The sequence below is a fragment of the Nomascus leucogenys genome, chromosome 15, assembly GCF_006542625.1.
Source record: "Nomascus leucogenys isolate Asia chromosome 15, Asia_NLE_v1, whole genome shotgun sequence".
NCBI classification, from domain to species: Eukaryota; Metazoa; Chordata; class Mammalia; order Primates; family Hylobatidae; genus Nomascus; species Nomascus leucogenys.
This window is the reverse complement of record NC_044395.1, coordinates 96,692,409-96,715,363: the sequence shown is the minus strand read 5'-3', so window position 1 is coordinate 96,715,363 and position 22,955 is coordinate 96,692,409. Positions and strand designations below refer to the sequence as shown.

The 22,955-nt window shown below is 44.4% G+C and overlaps 1 protein-coding gene across 1 annotated transcript in view; it reads right to left on the bottom strand.

Annotated features, from left to right (window-relative positions):
• The window catches only part of PRR5L (proline rich 5 like), a 61,103-nt gene that overhangs the window by 21,182 nt on the left and 16,966 nt on the right, over positions 1–22,955 (bottom strand). Inside the window, exons 4-5 of the mRNA XM_003254434.4 lie at positions 11,218–11,275; positions 5,358–5,449 (exon numbers count right to left, since the gene is read on the bottom strand). Of these exons, the coding sequence (XP_003254482.1) occupies positions 5,358–5,449; positions 11,218–11,275 (150 nt within the window). The remainder of the gene's footprint in view (positions 1–5,357; positions 5,450–11,217; positions 11,276–22,955) is intronic.

Genomic DNA, 22,955 nt, shown 5'->3' with positions numbered 1-22,955 from the left:
AAATGGAAATGAGGAAGTTATTGGGAACTGGAATAAAGATTACCTTTTTTATGCCCTAGCAAATAACTTGTCTGTATTGTGTCCATGCCCTGGGGATTTGTGGGAGGTTGAACTTAAGAGTGATGACTTAGAGTATCTGGTAAAATAAATTTCTAGGGTGGGCGTGGTAGCTCACACTTGTAATCCCAGCACTTTGGAAGGCCAAGGCGGGTGGATCACAAGGTCAGGAGTTTGAGAGCAGCCTAGCCAATATGGTGAAACCCCATCTCTACTAAAAATACAAAAATTAGCCAGGCGTGGTGGCAGGCACCTGTAATCCCAGCTACTTGGGAGGCTGAGGCAGGAGAATAGCTTAAACCCAGGAGGTGGAGGTTGTAGTGAGCTGAGACTGTGCCACTGCACTCCAGCCTGGGCGACAGAGTGAGACTCTATCTCAAAACAAACAAACAAACAAAAATTCTAGGCAGCAAAGCATTCAAGATGTGGCATGGCTGCTTCTAACAGCCTAAGATCAGGAATAGGTGTAAAGGAATGACTTAAAGTTGGAACTTATAATTAAAAGGAAAACAGAGCATAAAAATTTGGAAAATTTGCAGCCTAGCCATGCAGTGAAGAAGCAAAAGGCATTTGCAGGAGAGAAATACAAGAGAGCTGTGGAACAATCACTTCCTAGAGAGATTTGCATGACTAAAAGGGAAACAGGTGCTGATAGCCAAGACCACAGTTTAAAAAAGGCCTTGAAGTCATTTCAGAAACCTCTGGGACAGTCCCTCCCATTACAGGCCCAGAAGCCTAAAAGGAAATAATGGTTTTGGAGGCCATGCTCAGGGGATGCCCAGTGCTACCTCAGGACACTGCTGCCCACATCCCAGTTTCTCTGGCTCCAGCAGTGGCTCAAAGTGCCCCAGGTACCATTCCAGCTGTTACTCTGGAGGGAGCAAGCTATAAGCCTTGGTGGCTTCCACATAGTGCTAAGTCTACAGGTGCACAGAGTGCAAGAGAGAAGGAGGCTTTGCAGCTTCCACCTAGATTTCAGCAGATGTATGGAAAAGCCTGGGTGCCCAAGCAGAAGCCTACTGCAGGGGTGGTGCCCCCACAAAGAGACTCTACCAGGGCAGTGCCAAGGGGATATGTGGGGTCGGAGCCCCTGACACTTCCTAATGGAGCTGTGGGAAGGGGGTTCCTGCCCTCTAGACCCAAGAAGGGTAGAGCCACCAGCTTGCACCCTGAGCCTGGAAAAACCACAGGCACTCAACTCCAATCTGTGAGAGCAGACCCAGGGGCTGACACCCTTCAAAGCCACAGGGGCAGAGCTGTCCAGGGCCTTGGGAGCCCATCCTTTGCATCAGTGTGCCCTGGATGTGGAACATGGGGTCAAAGACTATTTTGGAGCTTTAAGATTTAATATCTGCTCTGCTGTGTTTCAGACTGAAGTGGGGCCTGCTGTCCCTTTCTTTTGGCCAAATTCTCCCTTTTAAAATGGGAATGTGTATCCAATGCCTGTGCCACCATTGTATCTTATAAGTAAATAACTTATTCTTGATTTTACAAGCTCATAGGTGCAAGAAACTTGCCTTGAGTCTCAGATGAGACTTTGAACTTTGGACTGAGTTGATGCTGGAATAAGTTAAGACTTTAGGGGACTATTGGGCAGGAATGATTGTATTTTGAAATGTGAGAAGGACATGAGATTTGGAGTACCAGGGGCAGAAAATATGGCTTAGATATTTGTCCCCTCCAAACCTCATGTTGAAATGTGATCTCCATTGTTGGAGGCGGGGCCTAGTAGAAGGTAGAGTCATGGGGATAGATCCCTCATGAACAGCTTGGTGCCTTCCCCTTGGTAATGAGTGGGCTCTCACTCTTTAGTGAGTTTTCACTATATTAGTTCTCACTCTATAAGTATGAGAGAGCTAGTTGTTTTAAAAAGTCTGCCACCTCCTCCCTATCTCTTGCTTCTTCTTGCCGTGTGATACACTGGCTCCCATGTTGCCTTCCGCCATGAGTGAAGGCTTGCTGTGGCCTCACCCGGGGCAGATGCTGGCAACTACACTTCTTGTTCAGCCTACAGAACCATGAGCCAAACAAGCCTCTTTTCTTCATAAATTACCCAGTCTCGGGTATTCCTTTATAACAACACAAACAGACTAACACAGTCAGTCATGAGCTAACTCTGCATCTCATGCTTTGAACCACTTTGCTCCTCTTTGGTGCTGCTCCCCCTCCCACATTTCTTCCCCAGCTTATTCTGCTGCCATCACTTCTTCACATGAAATACCTGTAGTCATTTGGGTCTAGACTGGGCATGGGTAGTTATAGCACTCACCTGGAGAACATGATGGATTTTGCCTTTGGGACTTCTAAGCCCATGGTTAAACATTACACTCTCAGAAGAAAAGGCCTGGATTTATAAGCGACCAGCAGGGCATACTGAATCAGTTCCTAGTACCTCCTGTGTTTAAAGGTGAGTTGAACCAGGCCAAGGACAGCAACATGCCACCAAGATTTATGTTAGAACTGGCTCCAATATCCCAATCTCTCAATATCTAAATTCCTCCCCAGCATGGGTGAGGGGGAAGCTTTATCTTGAGAACTGCTCACTGGTTCCCAACCCATAAAGGCCTTTTCTATATGCAGAATCTGGCCTTTGATGCAAGCAGAAAATACTTTTAAGGGAGGGTATGGGGTACCCGGTTTATACCAACCTGCCACATAAACAAGTTAATCATTGCTTTCTTAGAGGATCATTTGGGGCCATTAACCAGAGCACTGGCTTGTTACCAGGCCTTAGCCATCTCTTAGGCCCACAATGAGTCAGAGAAGGAATTCATACTAATCTAGAATTCACTTTTCTTTTCTTGTTTTAGGCTTGATAGGGAAAGCATAACAAAACCAAGCCTGTCTCCTAACAAACAACATACTCCAAAAACAATAACAGTGCATATCCCTGTTACCCAAATGCCATCCAGTCTCTCTAAGCTAAGCACAAAGAAAAAGTAAAGCCTAAGAGCATACAGTTCTATAAAACTATAAATATGTGAACCTGGATCAGCTGAGAACAAAAAGGAGGAGGAAGGCACAGTTTGCCTTTTGCTGGGTATGCTATATACCTTTGATGACCATTTGCTACAGATCTTCGCCACCTCCCCAGAATATTCCCTGTCCACAATCTGAATTTGGACACGCCCATCTCACCCAAACCCAATTCAGCTAATTGAATAAAGCAGGGTTAGCACATGTGAATGGCCTCAGGAGTTGACAGGAAAAGGGAAGCCAGCAAGGTGCAGGGGGGCCATGGCAAACTCGAGAAGAGAATCAGAATTCAAGTCAGTCATTGGGGAGTGAGGAGGTGAACAGGGGCAATATTATTTGTTGCCAGATCTTACCATATTTCAAGAGAACCAAAACAGAGCTATCCTTAGACCCACATGTCTGGGTTCCTACCTGGCTCTGAGCTTTTAAACCCCCCCTCCCCCACCTTTGCCCTCTTGACTGTATTGGGGCTATGTCCACCCAGATCCTGCATTCTCCATTCTAGAACCATCTGGACACCTGCACCCTGGAATTCCCTACACAAATGGTCCGAAGAGAGACCCAGGGCCCCTCGAAATGGTGGTACCATGTTGCTGTCCTGGGTCTGGTTCAGCTTGCCTTTAAACACAGGAGGCACCAGGTACTGATTCAACATGCCTCTTTGTCCACCTACAAATCCAGGTCTTTTCTGCACACCCCTTCTAGTACGGTTGCTGGATAAAAACACAGGATGCCCAGTTAAATTTGAAGAGTTTTTCAGTATAAATATGTCCCAAATATTGCATTATTTGCTTATATGTGCAATTCAAATATGACTCAACATCCTGTATTATTTATTTATTTCGAGACTGGGTTTTGCTCTGTTACCCAGGTTGTAGTGCAGTGGTGCAATCTCGGCTCACTGCAGCTTCGATCTTCTGGGCTCAAGTGATTCTCCTACTTCAGCCTCCCTAGTACCTGAGACTGCAGACACAAGCCACCATGCCTGGCTAATTTTTTTTTAATAGAGATGGGTTGTCATCATGTTACCCAGCCTGGTCTCAAACTCCTGGGCTCAAGCTATCCACCCGCCTCAGCCTCCCAAAGTGCTGTGCCTGGCCAACATCCTGTATTTTTATTTGCTTAATCCGGCAACCTTATCCCCATGTCTATCTTCCTGAGAGAAGACTCACTAATGGCTGATGGGTGACTACTGTAAGGAAGCGGAAGGTTTCTGCAGGCTACAGGACAGAGGCTTCTATCTGTACTATCTTACTGGAAATGTTATGGGGTAGGTCTAACATGGAAAATGGAATCTATAAGCATAACCTCCCAGCTTTTAAATATTTGACAAATGTTTTCAGCAATCCAAAATTCCTTTAAAGCACTGTTCAGACCAAACAATCTACGTGGGCCTTGACCTCTGGCATAAGGTCATTCTACCCATTGCTTAATGGCTGTGTTCCTCTGCATACGACACCCACACTTCAACAATACCTAATTACATACGAAGCCTCAACCCCAGCGGGAGGAGAGAAGAGTGAGTACACTGCAGCTTAAGTGAGAGAGACATGTATTTTGGAGAGGAACATCTATAGGTCAACCTCCCTTAGGGGTGGCTTCGACCTGGCAGTGATCATCGTAGCATTAGCTCTACAGAGACAAGGGGGCAAGGGTATCAACACAAATGGTGGAAGGAGTGGAGGACACAGAATAAGAATACTAGAGGTGTCATTCATATTTTATTCTAAATTCCTCGTTTTGAAGGAGATACGATGGAGCTCTGCTCACAGAAGATAAATGACTCTGCCCAAACCCACACTGTTGAATCTAAGTCTACAGATTCCTAGTCCAGTGTTCTTCCTACTAAATCATGTAGGATTCCTTACAGAGGAACACGGAATGTTACTCCTTTTTCATGATTGGAAGGCAACAGCAAACTTGCTTTAAAATTGTGCTTCAAAAAAAAAAAAAAAGGCGGGGAGAGAAGAAAGATAGAGGCAGGGGAGAAAGAAAGAAAAGAAACAAGAAATCTCCCTTCCCCCATCTTCTCTACTTCTGAAAACTAAGAAAAACAAACCACTCCAAGAATATAAAGACATACTCAAAACCAAGAGGGTAACAAGAGCCTACAAATTGCTAGTTCTGCAGGCACTCTTCTTCACTTGAAGTTCGGTACTAAATATAGAACCAGAGAGCCCTTAAATAATCTCTAAACTCCTTAACCAATGCAAGCGCCCAATCTCCAAGGTTTCTCCCATTTACCAGGAGCCCCCAGGCCGCAAGGGCCAGGAGAGAAGATAGATCGCTGAGGATGGCAGGAAGTGGTCCCCAGTGAGACTAACCTGAACTGGATAAAATATTGCCTGCAGGGTAGGGAGAGTCTCAGTGAAGAAGTGGTCCCAGACTTCAGCCAGAACCTCAATGCGATTTTCACCTACAAGAGGGCGAGAAGATGGGAAGGGAGGAAGAAAGAAAAGAATTCGTCATTACTTGTAGGAGAGGCCAGAAGACAGTTCCACATAAAATGTCAAGCTGCACATGCTAAAAAACTTGCAGCCAGGAGCTATCAAAGCCCAGAGAGCAGAGGTGTGGTGCTATAGGATCTTAATTCCAGGCTAAGACCAACAGAAATTCTCAGGGCAGAAATATATTCCATCTCACAAGGGTGCATGTATTGATCCTAACTCTCTGGTCTTACTAATAAGTAATCTAAACTTACTAGTCTTCACTAGTAAGACTCTGAATGGGAGGCGCAGCTTTAGATGTGGGGAGGAAAGACAGCGCATTACGTACATTTGATCTACAAGGTTTTACTATAGTAAATGTAGGATTGGGTGGGAAAACTCAACTGAAAATATGCAAATATGCCTTTCCATCCTCCAATCCAGAAAAGGGAGCTGACATCTTAAAATCACATAGTAATTGTTATTACATGAATGGTTACAACATTATCCAGCACTATGCTAGTTTACTTACCTATAAGATATCTCATGACTAGACTCTAATACCCCTGCTTTACAGGCTCAGAGAGGCCAACTAACTGCCCCAAAGTCACACAGCTCGAAGGCAGAGCTGTGATGCCAGAACCCATGCTCTTGGCCAGTCTTATCCAGGAAGATCATGTGCACAGCTATATACTGTTTTGTTTTCTTACTCATTAAGATACTGGCTTTATTCTGGGTTTCAGCTGTCAATGGAGAGAGACAGAAAGAGGACCTGGAAACTGTTTTCTCCACCCACTTCTTTACAGTAACTGGGAAGGCAGCATTCTCTGAAAAGGCCATCTGCAAAACACAGCACCTGCCTCCTGATGCTGTCCCTACTTCAACCCGAGGATCAGGAAGCCTACGCTATGGCCAAGTGTCCCTGCTACCCCAGGCTGGAGAGCACACAGGTCACCCAATGCCATCGGAAGGCTGTGTGAGGAACTCTGCACCTCCAGGAAAGACGGGCCCTGGCAGAGAGAAGCCTGCACAGCAGTTGCTGTTTAATGACCTAGATATCAGAGCTGATACTGGTCACTGCCTCTGCTTATCCCAGGCAGAGAAACTGGGTCAGCCAAGATTAGACACTGAGAGACGCGTTTGGCAAGACACTGCCAGTTCCACTGAATAAATCTTGAAAGATTCATTTGGCGCCTCCCGTCTATTATTTTAATGGGCAATAAAAGCAGTGGCTGGGGAGAGAGAATAGAACAAGGGCATGACTAGTAGCCAGCAGGTCCAAAGATGTGCAGATTTTGAAAGGTCAGGGTGAAATTCACAAGGGGACATTGCAAATCCGGGGCACCCTCAACTTTCCTGTGCAAACCACTGATCACACTTTATTGGAATGGCTTATTCACTTCTTCTCGTCACTGGAACGGGAGTGGGAATGGAGCCCCATCTGTCTTGCTCATCATAGTGCTTAGCATGGTGCAGCCACTTCAATAAATCAATCTTTTAAAATCTTTGGATGGAAAGTGCCAAGTGTATAGATTTTTGCAGATACTGGGGCTGATGAGTGGAAGGAGGTTACCATTTAACCCAAATATGGGACAGTGTAGAACAGGACTTAATAGTTAGCATGAACATTTTCCTTTGCTCCTAGGATAAAGAAAACCTCAATAATATGATCTACACAGCCCAGGAGAATCCACCTCCTCCTTCTGGGTCTTGATCCTGTCTTCTGTATTCCTGTCAGCCTTTGGGCTCTAATCATCCCTCTTTCAGTCACCCTTCTCTGTCATGCCACAGGGCCTTTGCATGTGCTAGCCCTTCTGCCTTGACTGCTCTTTCTCTCCCTCCTTTACCTAACCTACTTCTGTTTATCTTTCTAGTTGCAGCTTGAACATCACTTCTAGGGGAAAGTCTCTTCCCATCGGTCAAACCACCCCGCTGCAGATTATATTCTTTTTTTTTCTTTTTTTTTTTGAGACAGAGTCTTGCTCTGTCACCCAGGCTGGAGTGCAGTGGCACAATCTTGGCTCACTGCAAGCTCCGCCTCCCGGGTTCACGCCATTCTCCTGCCTCAGCCTCTCCAAGTAGCTGGTACTACAGGCGCCTGCCACCACGCCCGGCTAATTTTTTGTATTTTTAGTAGAGACGGGGTTTCACTGTGGTCTCGATTTCCTGACCTCGTGATCCGCCTGCCTCGGCCTCCCAAAGTGCTGGGATTACAAGCGTAAGCCACTGCGCCCGGCCAGATTATATTCTTAGTACTTGTCCTAGGTACAGTTTTATACTTGGTGATGATTTGATTCATGTGTGAGCTCCATGAGGGCCTGTAACACTGTGATGGTTTTTCTGACTCCTGACTCCTTAGCACCTAGCAAAGTACTGGCTCATCTCATAGTAGATAATCAAATAAACATTTGATTGAAGCAGTCACTATCCTCTTTCAAATATAGGCTATGCTGTTTCACTGCAGGGAGGAGGAGGGGGAAGTCTAAAAGGACCCTCTCAAATACTGAGTCATCCTGGTCCCTAGAACCAAGGTGAACTCCAGCACCTGGATAATGTACCCCAGAGGGCAAAAGATTACTCCGGCTTCTTTGTTGATGTCCCTTATCTTAAGCCTTCTACAACCAAGACAAGCAAAGGCCCTCTTGATCTGAAGGAGGGGAAGAAGAGAGAACCTTGCAGGTCAGCACTGGTGCCTACTTACTCCCCCTTTCAATACCAAGACAGAATGCTCATTGGCACACAAGGTAATTCTGCAACCCAGCAGCAATAAAACGCCTCCCGAGAACCCAGGTCTAATTGCTGGCTGCAAACTTCAGAGAGTAATGGAGGTTTTGGAAAGTGTTCAGAGAAGAACATCAGACAGACACAGACACAGCAACAGGGTAGCCCTGGGGGAGAAAGAGTTAAAGAACACAGGTGCCTTCCCTTCCAGAAACAGCCCATAAGTCAAGAACTTAGCTCCCTGCAAAAATGAAGGGAGTTGGATGGACGGTTCTAGATGACTGTCCTATAAATCTGCCCTCTAATGTAACGCAGCAGTTTAGGTCACCAGAAGTATACAGGTAAGCATAAGAAACTTCCTAAGACTCAAGGTCACTAAGGCTCTAGAAAAGATAAAGTTAACATGGCGTCTTCTGCCCACAAAACAGCAACAAGTGGATATGAACAGCCACCTGCCTTTTCTGCAGCAGTAAAGAAGGGGTGTGTATACATAGACATGTAAGTACCTAAGCAGAGATGTCAGCAAAGAGGAGTTTGTTCAGTGACTGGACAGATCATATTAATTGTTTTCAAACTTTGTTTTATAGCAAGAGAATCCTTTTATCCAAATAAAATTTTTCTTGGAGTTCTAATACATAAAATTAAAAAGTAGAGATGTCTGGTTGAAGATGGCAGAGCCCCTTAAAGGTTCCCCACATGCCCATTCATTGTACAGAAAAGGCCCCAACACCAAGAACCCTAGGACTAGAAGAGACTCAGAGAGAACACCCCAGGCCTGGTGCTCTCAGGCCATGCCAGGGCAGGGGCACAGAATCTTGGATGAACTTTGTTCATCCTGTCTAGCCCCATCTCTGAGTTTTCACTCTGAGTGTATCTATGATGAGGGTTACTTGGGTGAGAGACATTCAACTTCCCCTTTTAAAGGCACTCGAACCTCTGGTTTTATTCAGTATCTTTTTCATAGAGCTGTTTTTCCACATTTCCGGGAGCTTGTAATAACTCCCCAGATAACATACACACAATTAATATGGCCAGGGATAATGTTTCTTTTCCCTCCCTTTACCACCCAGTTGTCTTCCACATTTTTGTACTAGCCTGACTCCAAAATGCAAAAGAGGGCCAGGCACGGTGGCTCATGCCTGTAATCCCAGCACTTTGGGAGGCCAAGGAGGTGGATTATTTGAGGTCAAGAGTCAAGACCAGCCTGGCCAACATGGTGAAACGCCTACTAAAAAGACAAAAATTAGCTGGGCGTGGTGGCACGTGCCTGTAATCCCAGCTATTCAAGAGGCTGAGGCATGAGAATCACTTGAACCTGGGAGGTAGAGGTTGCAGTGAGCCGAAATCATGCCACTGTACTCCAGCCTGGGCCACAGAAGTGAGACTGTCTCAAAAAAAAAAAAAAAAAGCAAAAGAGCCACTAAATTCTTGGTCAAAGCAAGTCACCTAATAAGCCCCTTCCTTTGACACATGAGAGGATAAAGCTAATGTAGAATACACATACAATGGAATATTGGCCTTAAAATAAGAAGGGAATCCTGTCACATGCTACAACATGAATTTGAGAACCTTATGCTGAATGAAACTAAGCCAGTCTCAAAAAGACAAACACCGTATGATTCCACTTATAAGACGCCTAGAGTAGTCAAAGCATGGAAACAAAAAATAAGATGGTGGCTGTCGGGGGCTGAGGAAAGGGGGCAATGTTGGGAGTTGTTCAATGGACATGGAGTTTCCATTTTGCAAGATAAAGTTCTAGAGATCTGTTACACAACAATGTGAATATAATTAACACTACTCAACTGTAAAGTACTGAAATTACAAAGACGGTATATTTTATATTGTGTGGGGTTTTGTTTAACCACAATTTAAAATTTTTTTTCTAAAGGCCTTGGGTTATTGGGTATTTATAAGGTTGAAAAAAAAATGTTATCGATGTATTCAAGGGAAGAATGGCTACAGGTTCAGCCAACTCTCAAATGTGCAAAGGTTAATTTCTAACTTCTTTTCTTCCCAAGGCTTGGTAAGCATTTACTGTATGTCAGACCTTGGAATTTTCCAGTGTCAGTTTCTCATTTTCCTTCCTACTTTGTCTTTCTAGGAGTCCCTTTCCTGGACACACTAGTGTCTTTCCCAGGGAACGGGAAGAAACAAAAGGATGATGACATGACACCTAATAAGTCTGGATCTGGAAGTAAGTTTGATCTACGGGTCATTAGGCTGCCGCAGAAAAAAAAGAAAGGATCCAGTATGTTTGCCTGCTGTGTGCCAGGTATGGTGTTATGCCACTCATGTGCCTTATGTTCCCTACAACCCCTCACCCCAATTTATCACTTCAAAAATGATAAAAGCTGAGACTTGGAGAAACTAGTAACTAACCAAAAGTCACCCAAGAAGGAGGTGGCAAGCTAAGATCAAGCCCCACTTTGGTGGGAGCTAAGAGTAGCCCTTGGTAGAGTCATGGGGTTGGCTAATTCTTGCCTTTGGAACCTGTTTCCATCTCCATTCAGTTCCTTTCTTTCCTGTCAGTTGGACTTTAAACTCTAAGATCAGGAAATTTCCCTTCATCTATCAAATCATACCCTATTGAGTGACTGCCTGCTTAGCCTAATGTCCCCCAAATGGACAGGACTCCTCTCTTCTATGACTCTCCAGAAATATTACAAAGGCCTGTAGGAAATAGCTTGGGACAGACCAGAGGAAATAGCATGGAGGATTCACAGTACAACTTATACCTTCAAAGGAGACCACCAGCCTGCGTCCCATTAAAAAAAACAAAACAAAACAAAAAAAACCCTGAACAAGGTCTCCAAAGAAACCACCCCATCCCACTACATTTTTCTGAAACATAGTTCTGACTTGCACTGCTGTGAGCAGCTGATTCAAACGAAAGTGCTGCCGCCTAGGTAGGGAGGAAACGGACAGGGTGAATCACTCGCTTGGGGCCTGCCCCTTCTGGACAGAAGCATCTCAGCTGTCCAGACATCAAAGGCTGAGTCACAGAGGCCCCAGTCTACCAGGGCTGTCTTGTACTTGCCTTCACACAGCTTGATCTTCTCCTCCACAAAGAACAGTCCTTTTGCAAGAAGCTGGTTCTGCCAAAAGAGAACAAAGAACATAAGAATTTGGGCAACTCCAGAGCGTGAGTGATGAACCCTCTTCCACTTCCAGTGGGCAAGGGCACAGAGTTCTAGGCACTTGTGTTCTAGCCATGACTTGGAGTTTAAGAAGCCTTTTTTCCTCTTGGAAGGCCAAGGCTTCAGGAAAAGACAGTAAGACTTCCCATAGCAAAAGAGCGAGTGAGACAAGAGGCAAACCCAACCGCCGCCCTCATCCCTCAGACCAGGGAAGAGGCATGACACAAACTTGGATGAATTCGCTATTGTTGACACCCAGTGTCCTAGAGGCCCTTAGTGATCTAAACCACAAAAGGGGGCATTGAGGTAATGGGAAACTATGCAGAAATAACATTTTTTTTTTTTTTAAAAAAAGATAAATTTGGGCTTCTCACACTAGCATGAAAGAGACTGCGTGCAAAATCTTAAGCAGCAGTGAATATGCATCTGTCAATGAATGTGTGCATGGGAAATTGTGGAAAGGGGAAGTAAAGTCCTCTTGCAACTGCAACTAACAATTGTTGAATGTCCTGTCTACATCATAAGCTTTATATCCTTCATCTCATTTAATTCAGTCCTATCAAGTTGGTGCTACTTTCCTCACTTTACTGATGGTCAGTGAAGAGACTGCTCAAGGGAGACAGACCTGGTCTTCCTGGGTCTGTAAGCCATGTTCTTTCCACTCCACTTCACTGCCTTCTAGCAAGTCTTCCCACCCAGACCCCTTTCTTCCCTTGAAAGGCTATAGCTGGCCCCCTAAGACTTCTGCAAGTCACAGAAGCTCAGAGATCAATGACGGGCTGGTGTCTTTACACTCATGTCACATTATTAGATTACCTAGGCCTATGATTATGGGAGAGGCAGCTGCAAAGGTGATATGTATATTACCAAAGGACCTAATGCATTCTTTAGCCTTCTCCTTTATAAAACCCTAGACCCTATTGCAATGATAAAAGAAGCATATGGAGCAGAGTGGAAATAACTTAGGTATCAGTTCAAGTTCCAGCTCAGCTACATTCTAGCTGTGTGATTTTGTATTTAATTTCCCTGAGTCCCAAGCTCCTCATCTGTAAAATGGCATAATACTAGCAATACCATAACGTTCTTCATTATAATCATTATAAACACATTAATCATTATAAACACACACACACAGTATTTTATGCCCTTAGTAATCAGCACTGGTGGTAGCAATAGTAATAGCTGCTATCTCAGCCCAACTTCTTCAAAAAAGGAGTGGGAGGCTGAGAGTCAGTAGTGAATGGGCCTTTATAAAATGTACTAATAGAACATTTTATCAAAGGTACTATCCTATTTCTGCAATGGATACACAATTTTAACCAAATTCATACTCCTATTAAGATTTACAAAATATGATCTAATTTGAAAAAGTAACTGGTCATCATGTAGTTCTTTCTTTTGAGATGGAGTCTTGATCTGTCACCCAGGCTGGAGTGCAGTAGTGGGATCTTGGCTCACTGCAACCTCCGTCTCCCAGGTTCACGCAATTCTCCCACCTCAGCCTCCTGTGTAGATGGGATTACAGGCACCATCCACCATGCCCAGCTAATTTTTGTACTTTTTTGGTAGAGATGGGGTTTCACATGTTGGCCAGGCTGGTCTTAAACTTTTGACCTCAAGTGATCTGCCCACCTCGGCCTCCCAAAGTGTTGGGATTACAGGTGTGAGACACCACACCCAGCCACCACGTAGTTTCAAGATGGCAGATAGAACACCAAATCAAAGTCACAGTGACACCATATAGGAATACACCAACTTTGCTAAAGAAAAAAAAAGCAATTCCTTCACAAAGAATTGTGAAACCCACAGGCAATAAAGACAAAGCCCTAACCTGTTCTTTAGCTTCCAGCCGAGTTCATGAATCCCAGCTGGGTCATGGCAAGATTTTCTGGGTCAGAAAGCAAGAAAATACTCTAGCACCAAGTCAACATCTTGTGACAGCTGAGCTTGACATGAGTGGTCTGTTGAGGTGTGTTCAGATGGCAACCACTCCATCTGAATGCTTCTGAGCACAAATGTCAATTGTGCCCTGCGTCTCTGCCTGGTTGGTCCCTTTCACCTAGTCCAGGTGAGGTTCTCAGAACATCCCCTTAGCATTCTGTGCACGGGCTCCTGAATGCCATTCTTCTCAGCACCTCTAGTGTCAACACTGATGTCCCAGGCTTCTATTAAAACAACTTTCCTAACCCTCCCTAATTTCACATTTCTGAGATGCACCTATAGAGGTAATAGAGATTGCCTTTGTGATGCAATTTTCATCATGTTGTTCTATCGCTATAATTATCTACATGGGGGGAGGATAGGGGGAACTGAGGAATGGACAGAAATAAAAACCTAGTCCAGGTGATAGCATGAGTTAACAGAAATTAATTCAAACCATTCATTTGTTAGAATTTTAGGTCCTTAGGAGTGAGAACCATATCTTATTTTAGTTAGTACCCTTGGCTCCTGGTATAGTACCTAGAACATAGTAGGTACCTAATAAATATTTACTGAATATATATACTATTTTAGTGATAAAGATTTTTTTATTTTTAAGAAGCCAAGATAAAAGACAGAATATTTTAAAGAAGAATAAGTGCTATAGGGTCCCTAAGTTTGTTGCCATTTTCTTCATTTGAATTAGAAAATCATTTGAAAATTACATTGTCCATATCTTATGGAATAAACCTCAAAACATGGCCTGGATATTCCTTTCTTCTCCTTTCTAGGTCTTCTCCCTTCAAGGAGACATTAGGAAAAAAAATCTTTTTTATATATTTTCAAGGAAAAGTAATTATTCCTATATTATGGAGAAATGATAAAGAAAATACTCTTTTAAAATTTGTCACAATACACAGCATGGAAATTCTATAGCTTAGACCAAAATAAGAGAAACACAAACTTGAGGTTAGAAGGGGTCTTAAGAATCATCTATACATTCTCTCCTCTCCCCAGTCCTACGGTCAAAATCAATTGGTCACACACATTTTGATGATATTTAGTGGATCCATTTCCATTTTCCATGAGGCTAAAGTACCTTTCAAAGGCATCTTGAAAATCCTTATATAACCCCCTGCCCCCAGGAGTCTGTAGATTTTGCTCTTATCTTATAGTTGTATAAACCGAAGCTAGACGTAGGGTCTCCCTCTCCAAAATTCCAATAAAAGACATGAGAGTGAGGCTCAGTCTCTCTATTACTCATGTTTTATTCAGCACACCCTATCAGAGTAAGGATCTTTTGAGTTAGCCAAGCCCCAGGACTCTCTTCACTGGGGAACCACTGCCATCCACCCAATGGAGCTGTGCCCATTCATTCATGCTCCAACAACCGAGCCACAGCTGCATCTTCCAGCTTTGCTAATGGGTCTCATACTGAACCCCAAATCTACTCTCTAGAGAATTTGAACCCCAAAGGGTCTTGCATTCTTAAGGGCCTTGTACTCTGAAGGCCTCCACTTGCAGTTGGGTGCTCTGCAGTTGATTCTTAGTATTTTTATCTTTGAATTTGTGTTTTATAAGTGAAGTCTGAAGGGATAACAGAATATGCACTGGGGTCTAAAGCCCCAGCTCACTCATGGCCCTGCCTCCTCACCACCTCCCCAGGAGGGATTTTCAGGCACCTACACCTCACCCCTGGTGCCTGGGCTCCACCACCAATGTCACCCTACTCCCAAGGTGCTGACAGAGTCATGTTGGTGGAGGCCTCCGCACCGGTACAGGGAGAGTCAGGACTGGGCATGCACCCCGCAGCGTCTTGGGGAGAGGCATAGTGCCAGCCATCCTGCACTCCCTGGGCTGGCAGTGCTGCAGTGCAATTGCTGCTGACTCGAAGGGGACCTCTCACCCACCCTCCATCCAGGTACCAAGAGTGCCCAGTGCAGACGTGCAATCTCTTGAGATTACCCGCCCACTATGAGCTGCAGTGGCAGGCCCATGGGAAGGGGCCCATGGGAAGGGGAGATTGGCATCCCCACACCAGTCTGGTTAGTAGAGTTGTTTTAGAAGAAGCCAGGGACACCAGTGTTGACATTAGAGGTGGTGAGAAGAATGGCATTCAGGAGTCCTTGCACAGAATGCTGAGTACCCACATGTTCCTTCTGCACTGGGCTCTGCAAATTATGAAGCTCACCCTGTCACTTCACCTAAAGATATGCCAACTTGACATCTGTGGGGCTTAAGACTGCTCAACTGGGTTGAAGGCGGGGCAAAACCCAGCCTTGGCTCAGGCAGCCATCTTGCACTGTTCGTTCTTCCTAAGTGTCCAGTCTTCCTGGACCTCACCTCACAGTATTCCCATCCCCTGATGAATGCCTGACTCCAGAAGTTTCTGAGTGTTTGCTGGCTGTTAAGCTGTTGTAGTGATGGAGCCATATGGTAACAGAGCTGGAGATGACCCAAGTTTCTCTTGTCCCACTCCTTGCCTGATGGCATCAACCCTACCACCTCCCCAGGCGGAAGACTAAGCCAAAAACGGTTACTAAATAGTAACCACCCAGAAAGCAACTTGGGACTTGGAACTGGGCCCATTGTTACTTAATGCATCCTCTCCTCACTCACCCCATAAGTGAACTTGGACACAGTCAAGTCGCACTATAATGAAGTGGCAAAGGAGATGGAAGTGAAAAAGAAAAACAGCTGACATATCTAATTTTCCTAAGACATAGAAAAACGGGCTGCAAACAGAAAAATGACGCTTAGCTAGGAAAAATGTAAACAAGATGTTTGGGGAAAGGCGTCTAAAACCACCCAGTCTTCAGTGATCAGGAAAGACCCAGCTCCTCCTGGGTCATCACAGAGGGCGGGCTGGAAGTGTAGGCAGAACAGAGCAGAGGGTGGCCATGGGTGGTGCGGGGCTACCAATGATGCATGCCTCCTGCCAAGCAGTTACCTTCCCAACCTGGTGGGATGGACCCAGAGGAGATGGGTAACCAAGAAGGCTAGGTACAGGGAGAACCCCATCGTCCCAGCAGGAAGAACTTTCCACACAGACCAGGAAGCAGGAATTCTGTAAACGCTCAGGCTGCTAGCTACCGTCCCTTTTAATGTTTTAGTGGTGACGGTAATGCAGTAAGAATGTCAGTGGAGTCAGTTATTGGTTTCTACTCAGTGTCAGACACTGTCTTACAGTCTTTTCCTGCCTTCTCACATTTTACTTTCGCCACAACCTATCCACTTTTTACAAATAAACAACTTGAGGCTCAAAGAAGCAACTAGCAAGTGTGAGACCAGACTTTGCACCAAGGTTGGTCTGAATCCAAAGCCCATATCTTTCCCCTGTTATATTCTTCTGGTTTACTTAGCAATAGTAATAAAAATACTGATACAAATACTTATCACTTGTTGACTGCTCACTATGTAATCAGGCACTTTGTGTACGTCATCTCACTTAGTAACCACATCAACCATATGAAGTAGTTCCCATGATTCCACCTGGATTACTATTAAGAAAACTGAGCATCAGAAAGGCTAAGTAACAGGGCTGAGAGCACACAGCTAGTAAGTGTTCTAACAAGGATTAGAACCCAGACCTACTGGCAGAAGGGCTGGTGCTTTTAGACATCATGCTCTCCTGCCTTAGAGAGGTTTCTTATGTCCTTGCCCAGAGGAGAAAGCAGATGGGATCCATTACAGATTCAGATACTGGGGCAGTTGGCTTGGCAATCTCAGGCCATGTAACTGGGTTCTGCCACAGGGCTTCCACCCAGCTGGGCCTTCCTCTCGACTATCCACATTCAACATCTAGCAAGGGGAGTGCCTGGCACTCGAGTGGATTCCATTTCCAAATGAGATATTCTTTCCTATCCCAGAGGGGTGGCAGCTGTGTTGCTCTGCCTTCCCAGAACCTGTGTTAACCAGTTTCACTCCAGACATTTGCTTCTGGTGATATCAATGTCTTAGAAGGTTCCTGTTGTTTGGCATAAACCCAGGGCTGTAAATTATAGGCCACTTCCAGTTTTTTTTTTTTCCACTATGACTTTGAAAGGCCAGCCATCACCTCTAATGATGTGCACATCTCCTGTGAACCTGGATGCCTTCCTAGATAAACAACAAAGTCTTACAAACACAACTTACTCCCAGGCCCAGAGAGTTCCTAATAAGCCAATGTTGGTGTGTGTGGGTGTGATGAGACCCACGAGAAGTCCCCAGATGGAGATTGAAGAAGTGGAATTGGTGCTAATGCTAATTCTTCATTTAGCACTGTTTTGGCCATAGTTAAAGTGTGCATTGGGGCCTTTAAAAGGTTATGTTTATAAGCAAGAAGCAAGACAGTCCATGTCTGACTTGCTGAACACTCAAAACAACAACAAATAAAGTAATCCTGGAACTCCTCCTGCCTGCGTTTTTGGATTTTTTCCTGGGGATTCCTTGAGGGCATTTAAAATACAATGCAAGAGATTTTTCTTCTGTGGCCAGATGACCTGGACTGTGTCTTCATGCCACCATTTACTAGCTGTATGTATTTGTATCTTAGACAAATAACCCCCATCTCTGAGCCTCAGTGGCAGCATCTGTAAAAGGGGGATACGTAATAACAGAACCATCCTCATCAGTTATCAGGAGGAATAAATGAGTTAGCCCAGGAGAAATGCTGAAAGCATTGCCAGACTTGAGCATGCCTCACAATCATGCAGGACTCATCAAAACGCAGATCGTGGCTGGGGACAGTGGCTCACGCCTGTAATCCCAGCACTTTGGGAGGCCGAGGTGGGTGGATCACCTGAGGTCAGGAGTTCGAGACCAGCCTAACCAATATGGTGAAACTCCGTCTCCACTAAAAATTACAAAAATTAGCCAGGCATGGTGGGGTGCGCCTATAATCCCAACTACTTGGGAGGCTGAGCCAGGAGAATCGCTTGAATCTGGGAGGCGGAGGTTGCATTGAGCCGAGATCATGCCATTGCACTCCAGCCTGGGTGACAAGAGCAAGACTTTGTCTAAAAAAAAAAAAAAAAAAAAAAAAAAATAGATCACTTGGGCCCTAACCGCAGAGTTTCTGATTCAGTTAAAATTTGCTTCTCTAACAGATTCCCAGCTGATACTGAAGCTCCTGGTTCGGGGACCATACTTTGAGAACCTTCAGCTTAGAACAATGCCCAGCATGTACGTGCTTGAAAATGTTAGCTGTCATTACCATTATCATTAATTCTGTTCTCCTTATAGCTCTTCAAGAGCCTCAGAGAAAGTCACCTTATTGCTTTCCATATTGAACAAAAATTTCCCGACGCTTCCAACTCGGTTTCTACTTCTCATGCCCACTGAATCACTGAGTGCTTCCACTATTTTAATACCACGTTGTTTCCAGCATCTACTCCTACCTTTTATGCCTCCCCCATCAATGCCCTAAGCTTGGCTCCTGCCATTCCTTTCTCATCTACAGTAAATCACCCAATTCCATATATAATGAGTTCCTGCAAATACATACTCGTATAGAATACCACACTTCCATGATTTAGGAGGAATTCTGTCCTCACAGAGCTTGAAAGGATTATAAAATCCCTAATTACACCTCATCTTCAGAGCTCATTTTCGGGTGATATATTTTCAGCCTTTGGTACCCATGTGTTCCTTTCTTCCACAACTGATGTGCAATAACCTGAGTCCAATGAGGATAAAGATTTGCCACTTCTGCAAGCCTATTGATTTTCATCTTTATCTCAATTATATTAAGACCTGTGGTCATCAATTTCAAGATCCATTTTTTTCCACGGAGACTCATAAAGTACGATAAAAGTACAATCAAAATATTCAACTAATTGTACAAAATTCAAATAATTGCTAAGGAGATTAAGAATGGCAAAGCTGCTGAGAAGTGACCTCTGGCAGGCAGCCAGCCCCACAGCGAGTAGCCCAAGACACCCAGGGGTGCTTCTCGAAGCCCCCAGTCTGGCTCCACCTCATTCTCGCCCCTCACAGTGGCCAGTGGGAGCTTCTAGGCCACCCCAAAGCTTATAGATTCCACAATGCTGTTCTTCTCTAAGTACTGGCCAAATCAAAAAATGCAACCTCTGATGACCTCTCACCTAAAAACATAACTTCTCCTCTGTCTTCTCACCAGATCCCTGCTCCACTTGTTCAAAAACCCCCTGTGTAGATAGGCCCCAATTTTACCTTCAAAGCAGAGTGTATGTGGAATTCCTTTTACTACTTTCTGTTCACCCAATTAGCTCTTTTTCCATTTTGGGAGTCCTGCTTGTTAGAGAAGCCTGTCCAGCTGGTCAAAGAACAGCTGAAACTTCTCTCTCCTCCTCAAGTTGGATTCAGAAATCACAAAAGTTACCTTCACTACTCTTGATCTTCTCTCCATCCAGCTTGCCATGAATCCTTGGAAGTCCTAACTGTCCCAACAAAGTATAATTGCTTTTTCTGGGCCTGATTTAAACTCTTTGCCATCCATCCAGGTCTTCAGTTAATGCTACACTCCCTTCAGCTCTCTGCCATATGCTGTAAACTCTAGGGGAAACTGGCCTCCTGGGACTCTTGCAGATATGAGCAGCAAATGGAAAAATACATATATATGCATACATGCACCCACACATACACATACATGCACACAAATGTATCTCACACATTACCAGGTATCCATGACCTATTGACAACTGTGGTAGCTAAGTTTCCTCTCTTCCTAGTATTAACCCATTCAAAGCCACTGACTCTAGCCTGAGTTTCTATATCAAGCAAAATTCCAGTTCCAAAAAAGGAATTGAACTTTCTGGGCTTGGGGGAAAAGGTTATAACACACACAACAAAGCCAGTAGATAGAGAACGGCAGAAAGTGCAACCTGCAAACATGCCCATGCTCTGAACCACCAAGATACCTAATTAGGTAAATAGGAAAATCCAGAACATTTCATATCATCAATTTCAAAAATTACAAGAAACCAATTATCCCTCAAAGCTGTCACTAGTATATAGCATTTCTCTCGGAAACCCTAACTTACCTTACGGGCACAATTCAAAACAGAGGGAAAGGAAAAAAAATCAATACTGGAAATGTCAGAGATTTTTCCAGCCAGTGCCTTATGGATGTCTAGCTGGGCTTCTGCAGATCACACAGCTTGTCTTCTCTGTGTGCAGGCATGAGATAAGCACAATTTTCCTACCTGCTTTCTCTTGGCCTCACCTGGGGTCATTCTCATTATTCCCCACTCAGGACATTCTGTGTTAAGACTCACAGAATGTAAAATGAGAATGTTCACTTTCAAAAGCAGAGTCACATAAAGGGCTGCACGAGTGGCAAGCTCAGACTTGGGGTCAGGGTGAGGAGACAGACTTGACTGCTGAATGCAGATGCCTGGGCATGGCCATCTGAGCCTCTGCAGCGTGGAGCCCAGCACCCAGGAAGCCCATCTTTCACCTTTCCCAACAGCCACGTCCATGGTTTTGGTGACTTTCCTGTCCACCCCCCTGAGTTCCATTCCTCATCTGTCCCCAGGCCTTCCTTCTGCCCCTTTACTGGAGGAACACACTTTCTGGAGTTCCTCCTGACTTTCCCTCCTGAAATGACATCTGACAGTCGAATGTGAAGGCTAAGCTCGCCTCTACAAGCCTTCCCTCTGGGACGTGTCTCCTTATATGGAGATTTCTTCTGTAAAGTGAATGGTTTGAAACCAGCGCATTTTTAAGCAGTGCCTGGTAATGGGCTTTCCAAATCTGAGTCTCTTTTGAACCACCTGCATGACTAGGGCCAGAGCCAGGGCCACCTACACGATTATTCTTTGCATGCTATTTTTCTTATATCAATCCACTTTTTAAACACGTAAACATGTTTAAAACAGAAACCATAGCAACATCATTTACACTAAGTGGAATGGAACTCAATGATCAACTCAATGCCAACAAAATAACGTTAAGAAATCCTAACTAGGATTATAGGCATGTGCCACCACGCCCAGCTAATTTTTTGTATTTTTAGAAGAGACGGTGTTTCTCCATATTGGTCAGGCTGGTCTTGAACTCCCGACCTCAGGTGATCCGCCCACCTCAGCCTCCCAAAGTGCTGGGATTACAGCTACTAGGGAGGCTGAGGCAGGAGAATCGCTTGAACCTGGGAGGCGGAGGTTGTGGTGAGCCGAGATTGTGCCATTGCACTCCAGCCTGGGCAACAAGAGTGAAACTCCTTCTCAAAAAAAAAAAAAAAAAAAAAAAAAAGAAATCCTAACTAGTCAATGTCCCTAGCTGGAGACACTAAGTTCGAGGACTGCTCCTCCTTCTTCAAACAAGGGAGATTGCCACGTCCTGAAGGAGGGGAGAGGACACCATGGTGCAACTCAAGATCCTGTCTAGCACAATTCCAAGGGCAAGAGGAAAAAGAGGAGAGCAGTTTCTAACCACAAGCCCTAATGTTATTTAATGTCATTGCATGCATCGCCTAAAATCATTTCAGTGATCTGTGGCAGAAAATCCCTCCCTCTCTCCCAGGAAGGTTTACTGAGTATCTACTTTGTTCCAGGAACTTTGCAGGGAGTGAGGAACCAAAAGACAAAGAAAGAAAAAAAAGCTGTGTGCCCACATGACACTTAAAATCTACTTAAAAAAAAAAAAAAAAAAAAAAAAAAAAAAAAAAAAAAACTGTATCTAGGAGAGCCTTCTTTCCAGATCAGCACCTTAAATAAACTTCGATTTAAAACTGTGAAAACCAGTCCTCGCCCCACACCCCGGCAAGAGACTCTGTATTCACAAAGCAGCTTCTCTGATTATGTTCCCGATAGGAAATGACAAGTGGTTATTAGTTTTTAAGCATCTGGCATGCTTCGTAAGCAGTATTAACCGCCCCCAAAAACCTCAGGGCTTCCCAGATAAACAAGTCCCCACCCAAACACCCTTTCCTATCTGTCCTAGGGGTAACCCCCAGCGCCAAAAGACAAATGACATTTAAAACCTGATTGAAACCGTACCAGACCATGGAGCTTTTAAATGTCAAGGAGGAAGGCAATTCAACCCAGTAGGTTTCTCCAGGACTGGCTGAAAAACCACTTCTCTGCAGTTAGATTTAAAAAAAATCTATCAGTAGAGACAGCAAGAGAAGAGAATGAGGCCAAGACTGACCTTTGAGTCAAGGGCGACTGCAATGATTCACATTTGTGACTACTTATCTCTCTCTTAATCTTTATGTTTGTCTCTCCCTGAACAGGAGCTGTCTTCCAAGCAGCTGAGACACATGACCCGATTGAATTCCAGGCTTCTGTTGGGTCTTGGTTTGTCCAGATTTAGAGGAGCTGTCCGTGTGTGTGTGTGTGTGTGTGTGTGTGTTTAAACAACTGACATGTCATTCTTTTAAAGTGCACATAAAAGTTTAAGCTTCCTGAATCTCATAAAAAAAAATTATAAAAGGATGCCTGTACTGTTTTCAAAACCTAAAATCTCTTTAAACTGTCTTAAAAGTATGCTCCATTTGGATACAGAATAACATTGCTAACTTGAAACCAAGATGTTACGCATTTCATGCTACTTTCCCATTAAAAGAGATGGATTACACCTTAGAATAACACACAGGCACTTATATAAATTTAATAAGCACTTATTACTGTCTTACTCCCTGCTAGACACTGAGCACTTTTTATAAATAACTTATTTAGTCTTCACGACAACCCTATAAGGTTTGGTCCTATTACCGCTGTTTCACAGAAAAGGAAATACAGAGAGGTAAAGCAACTTG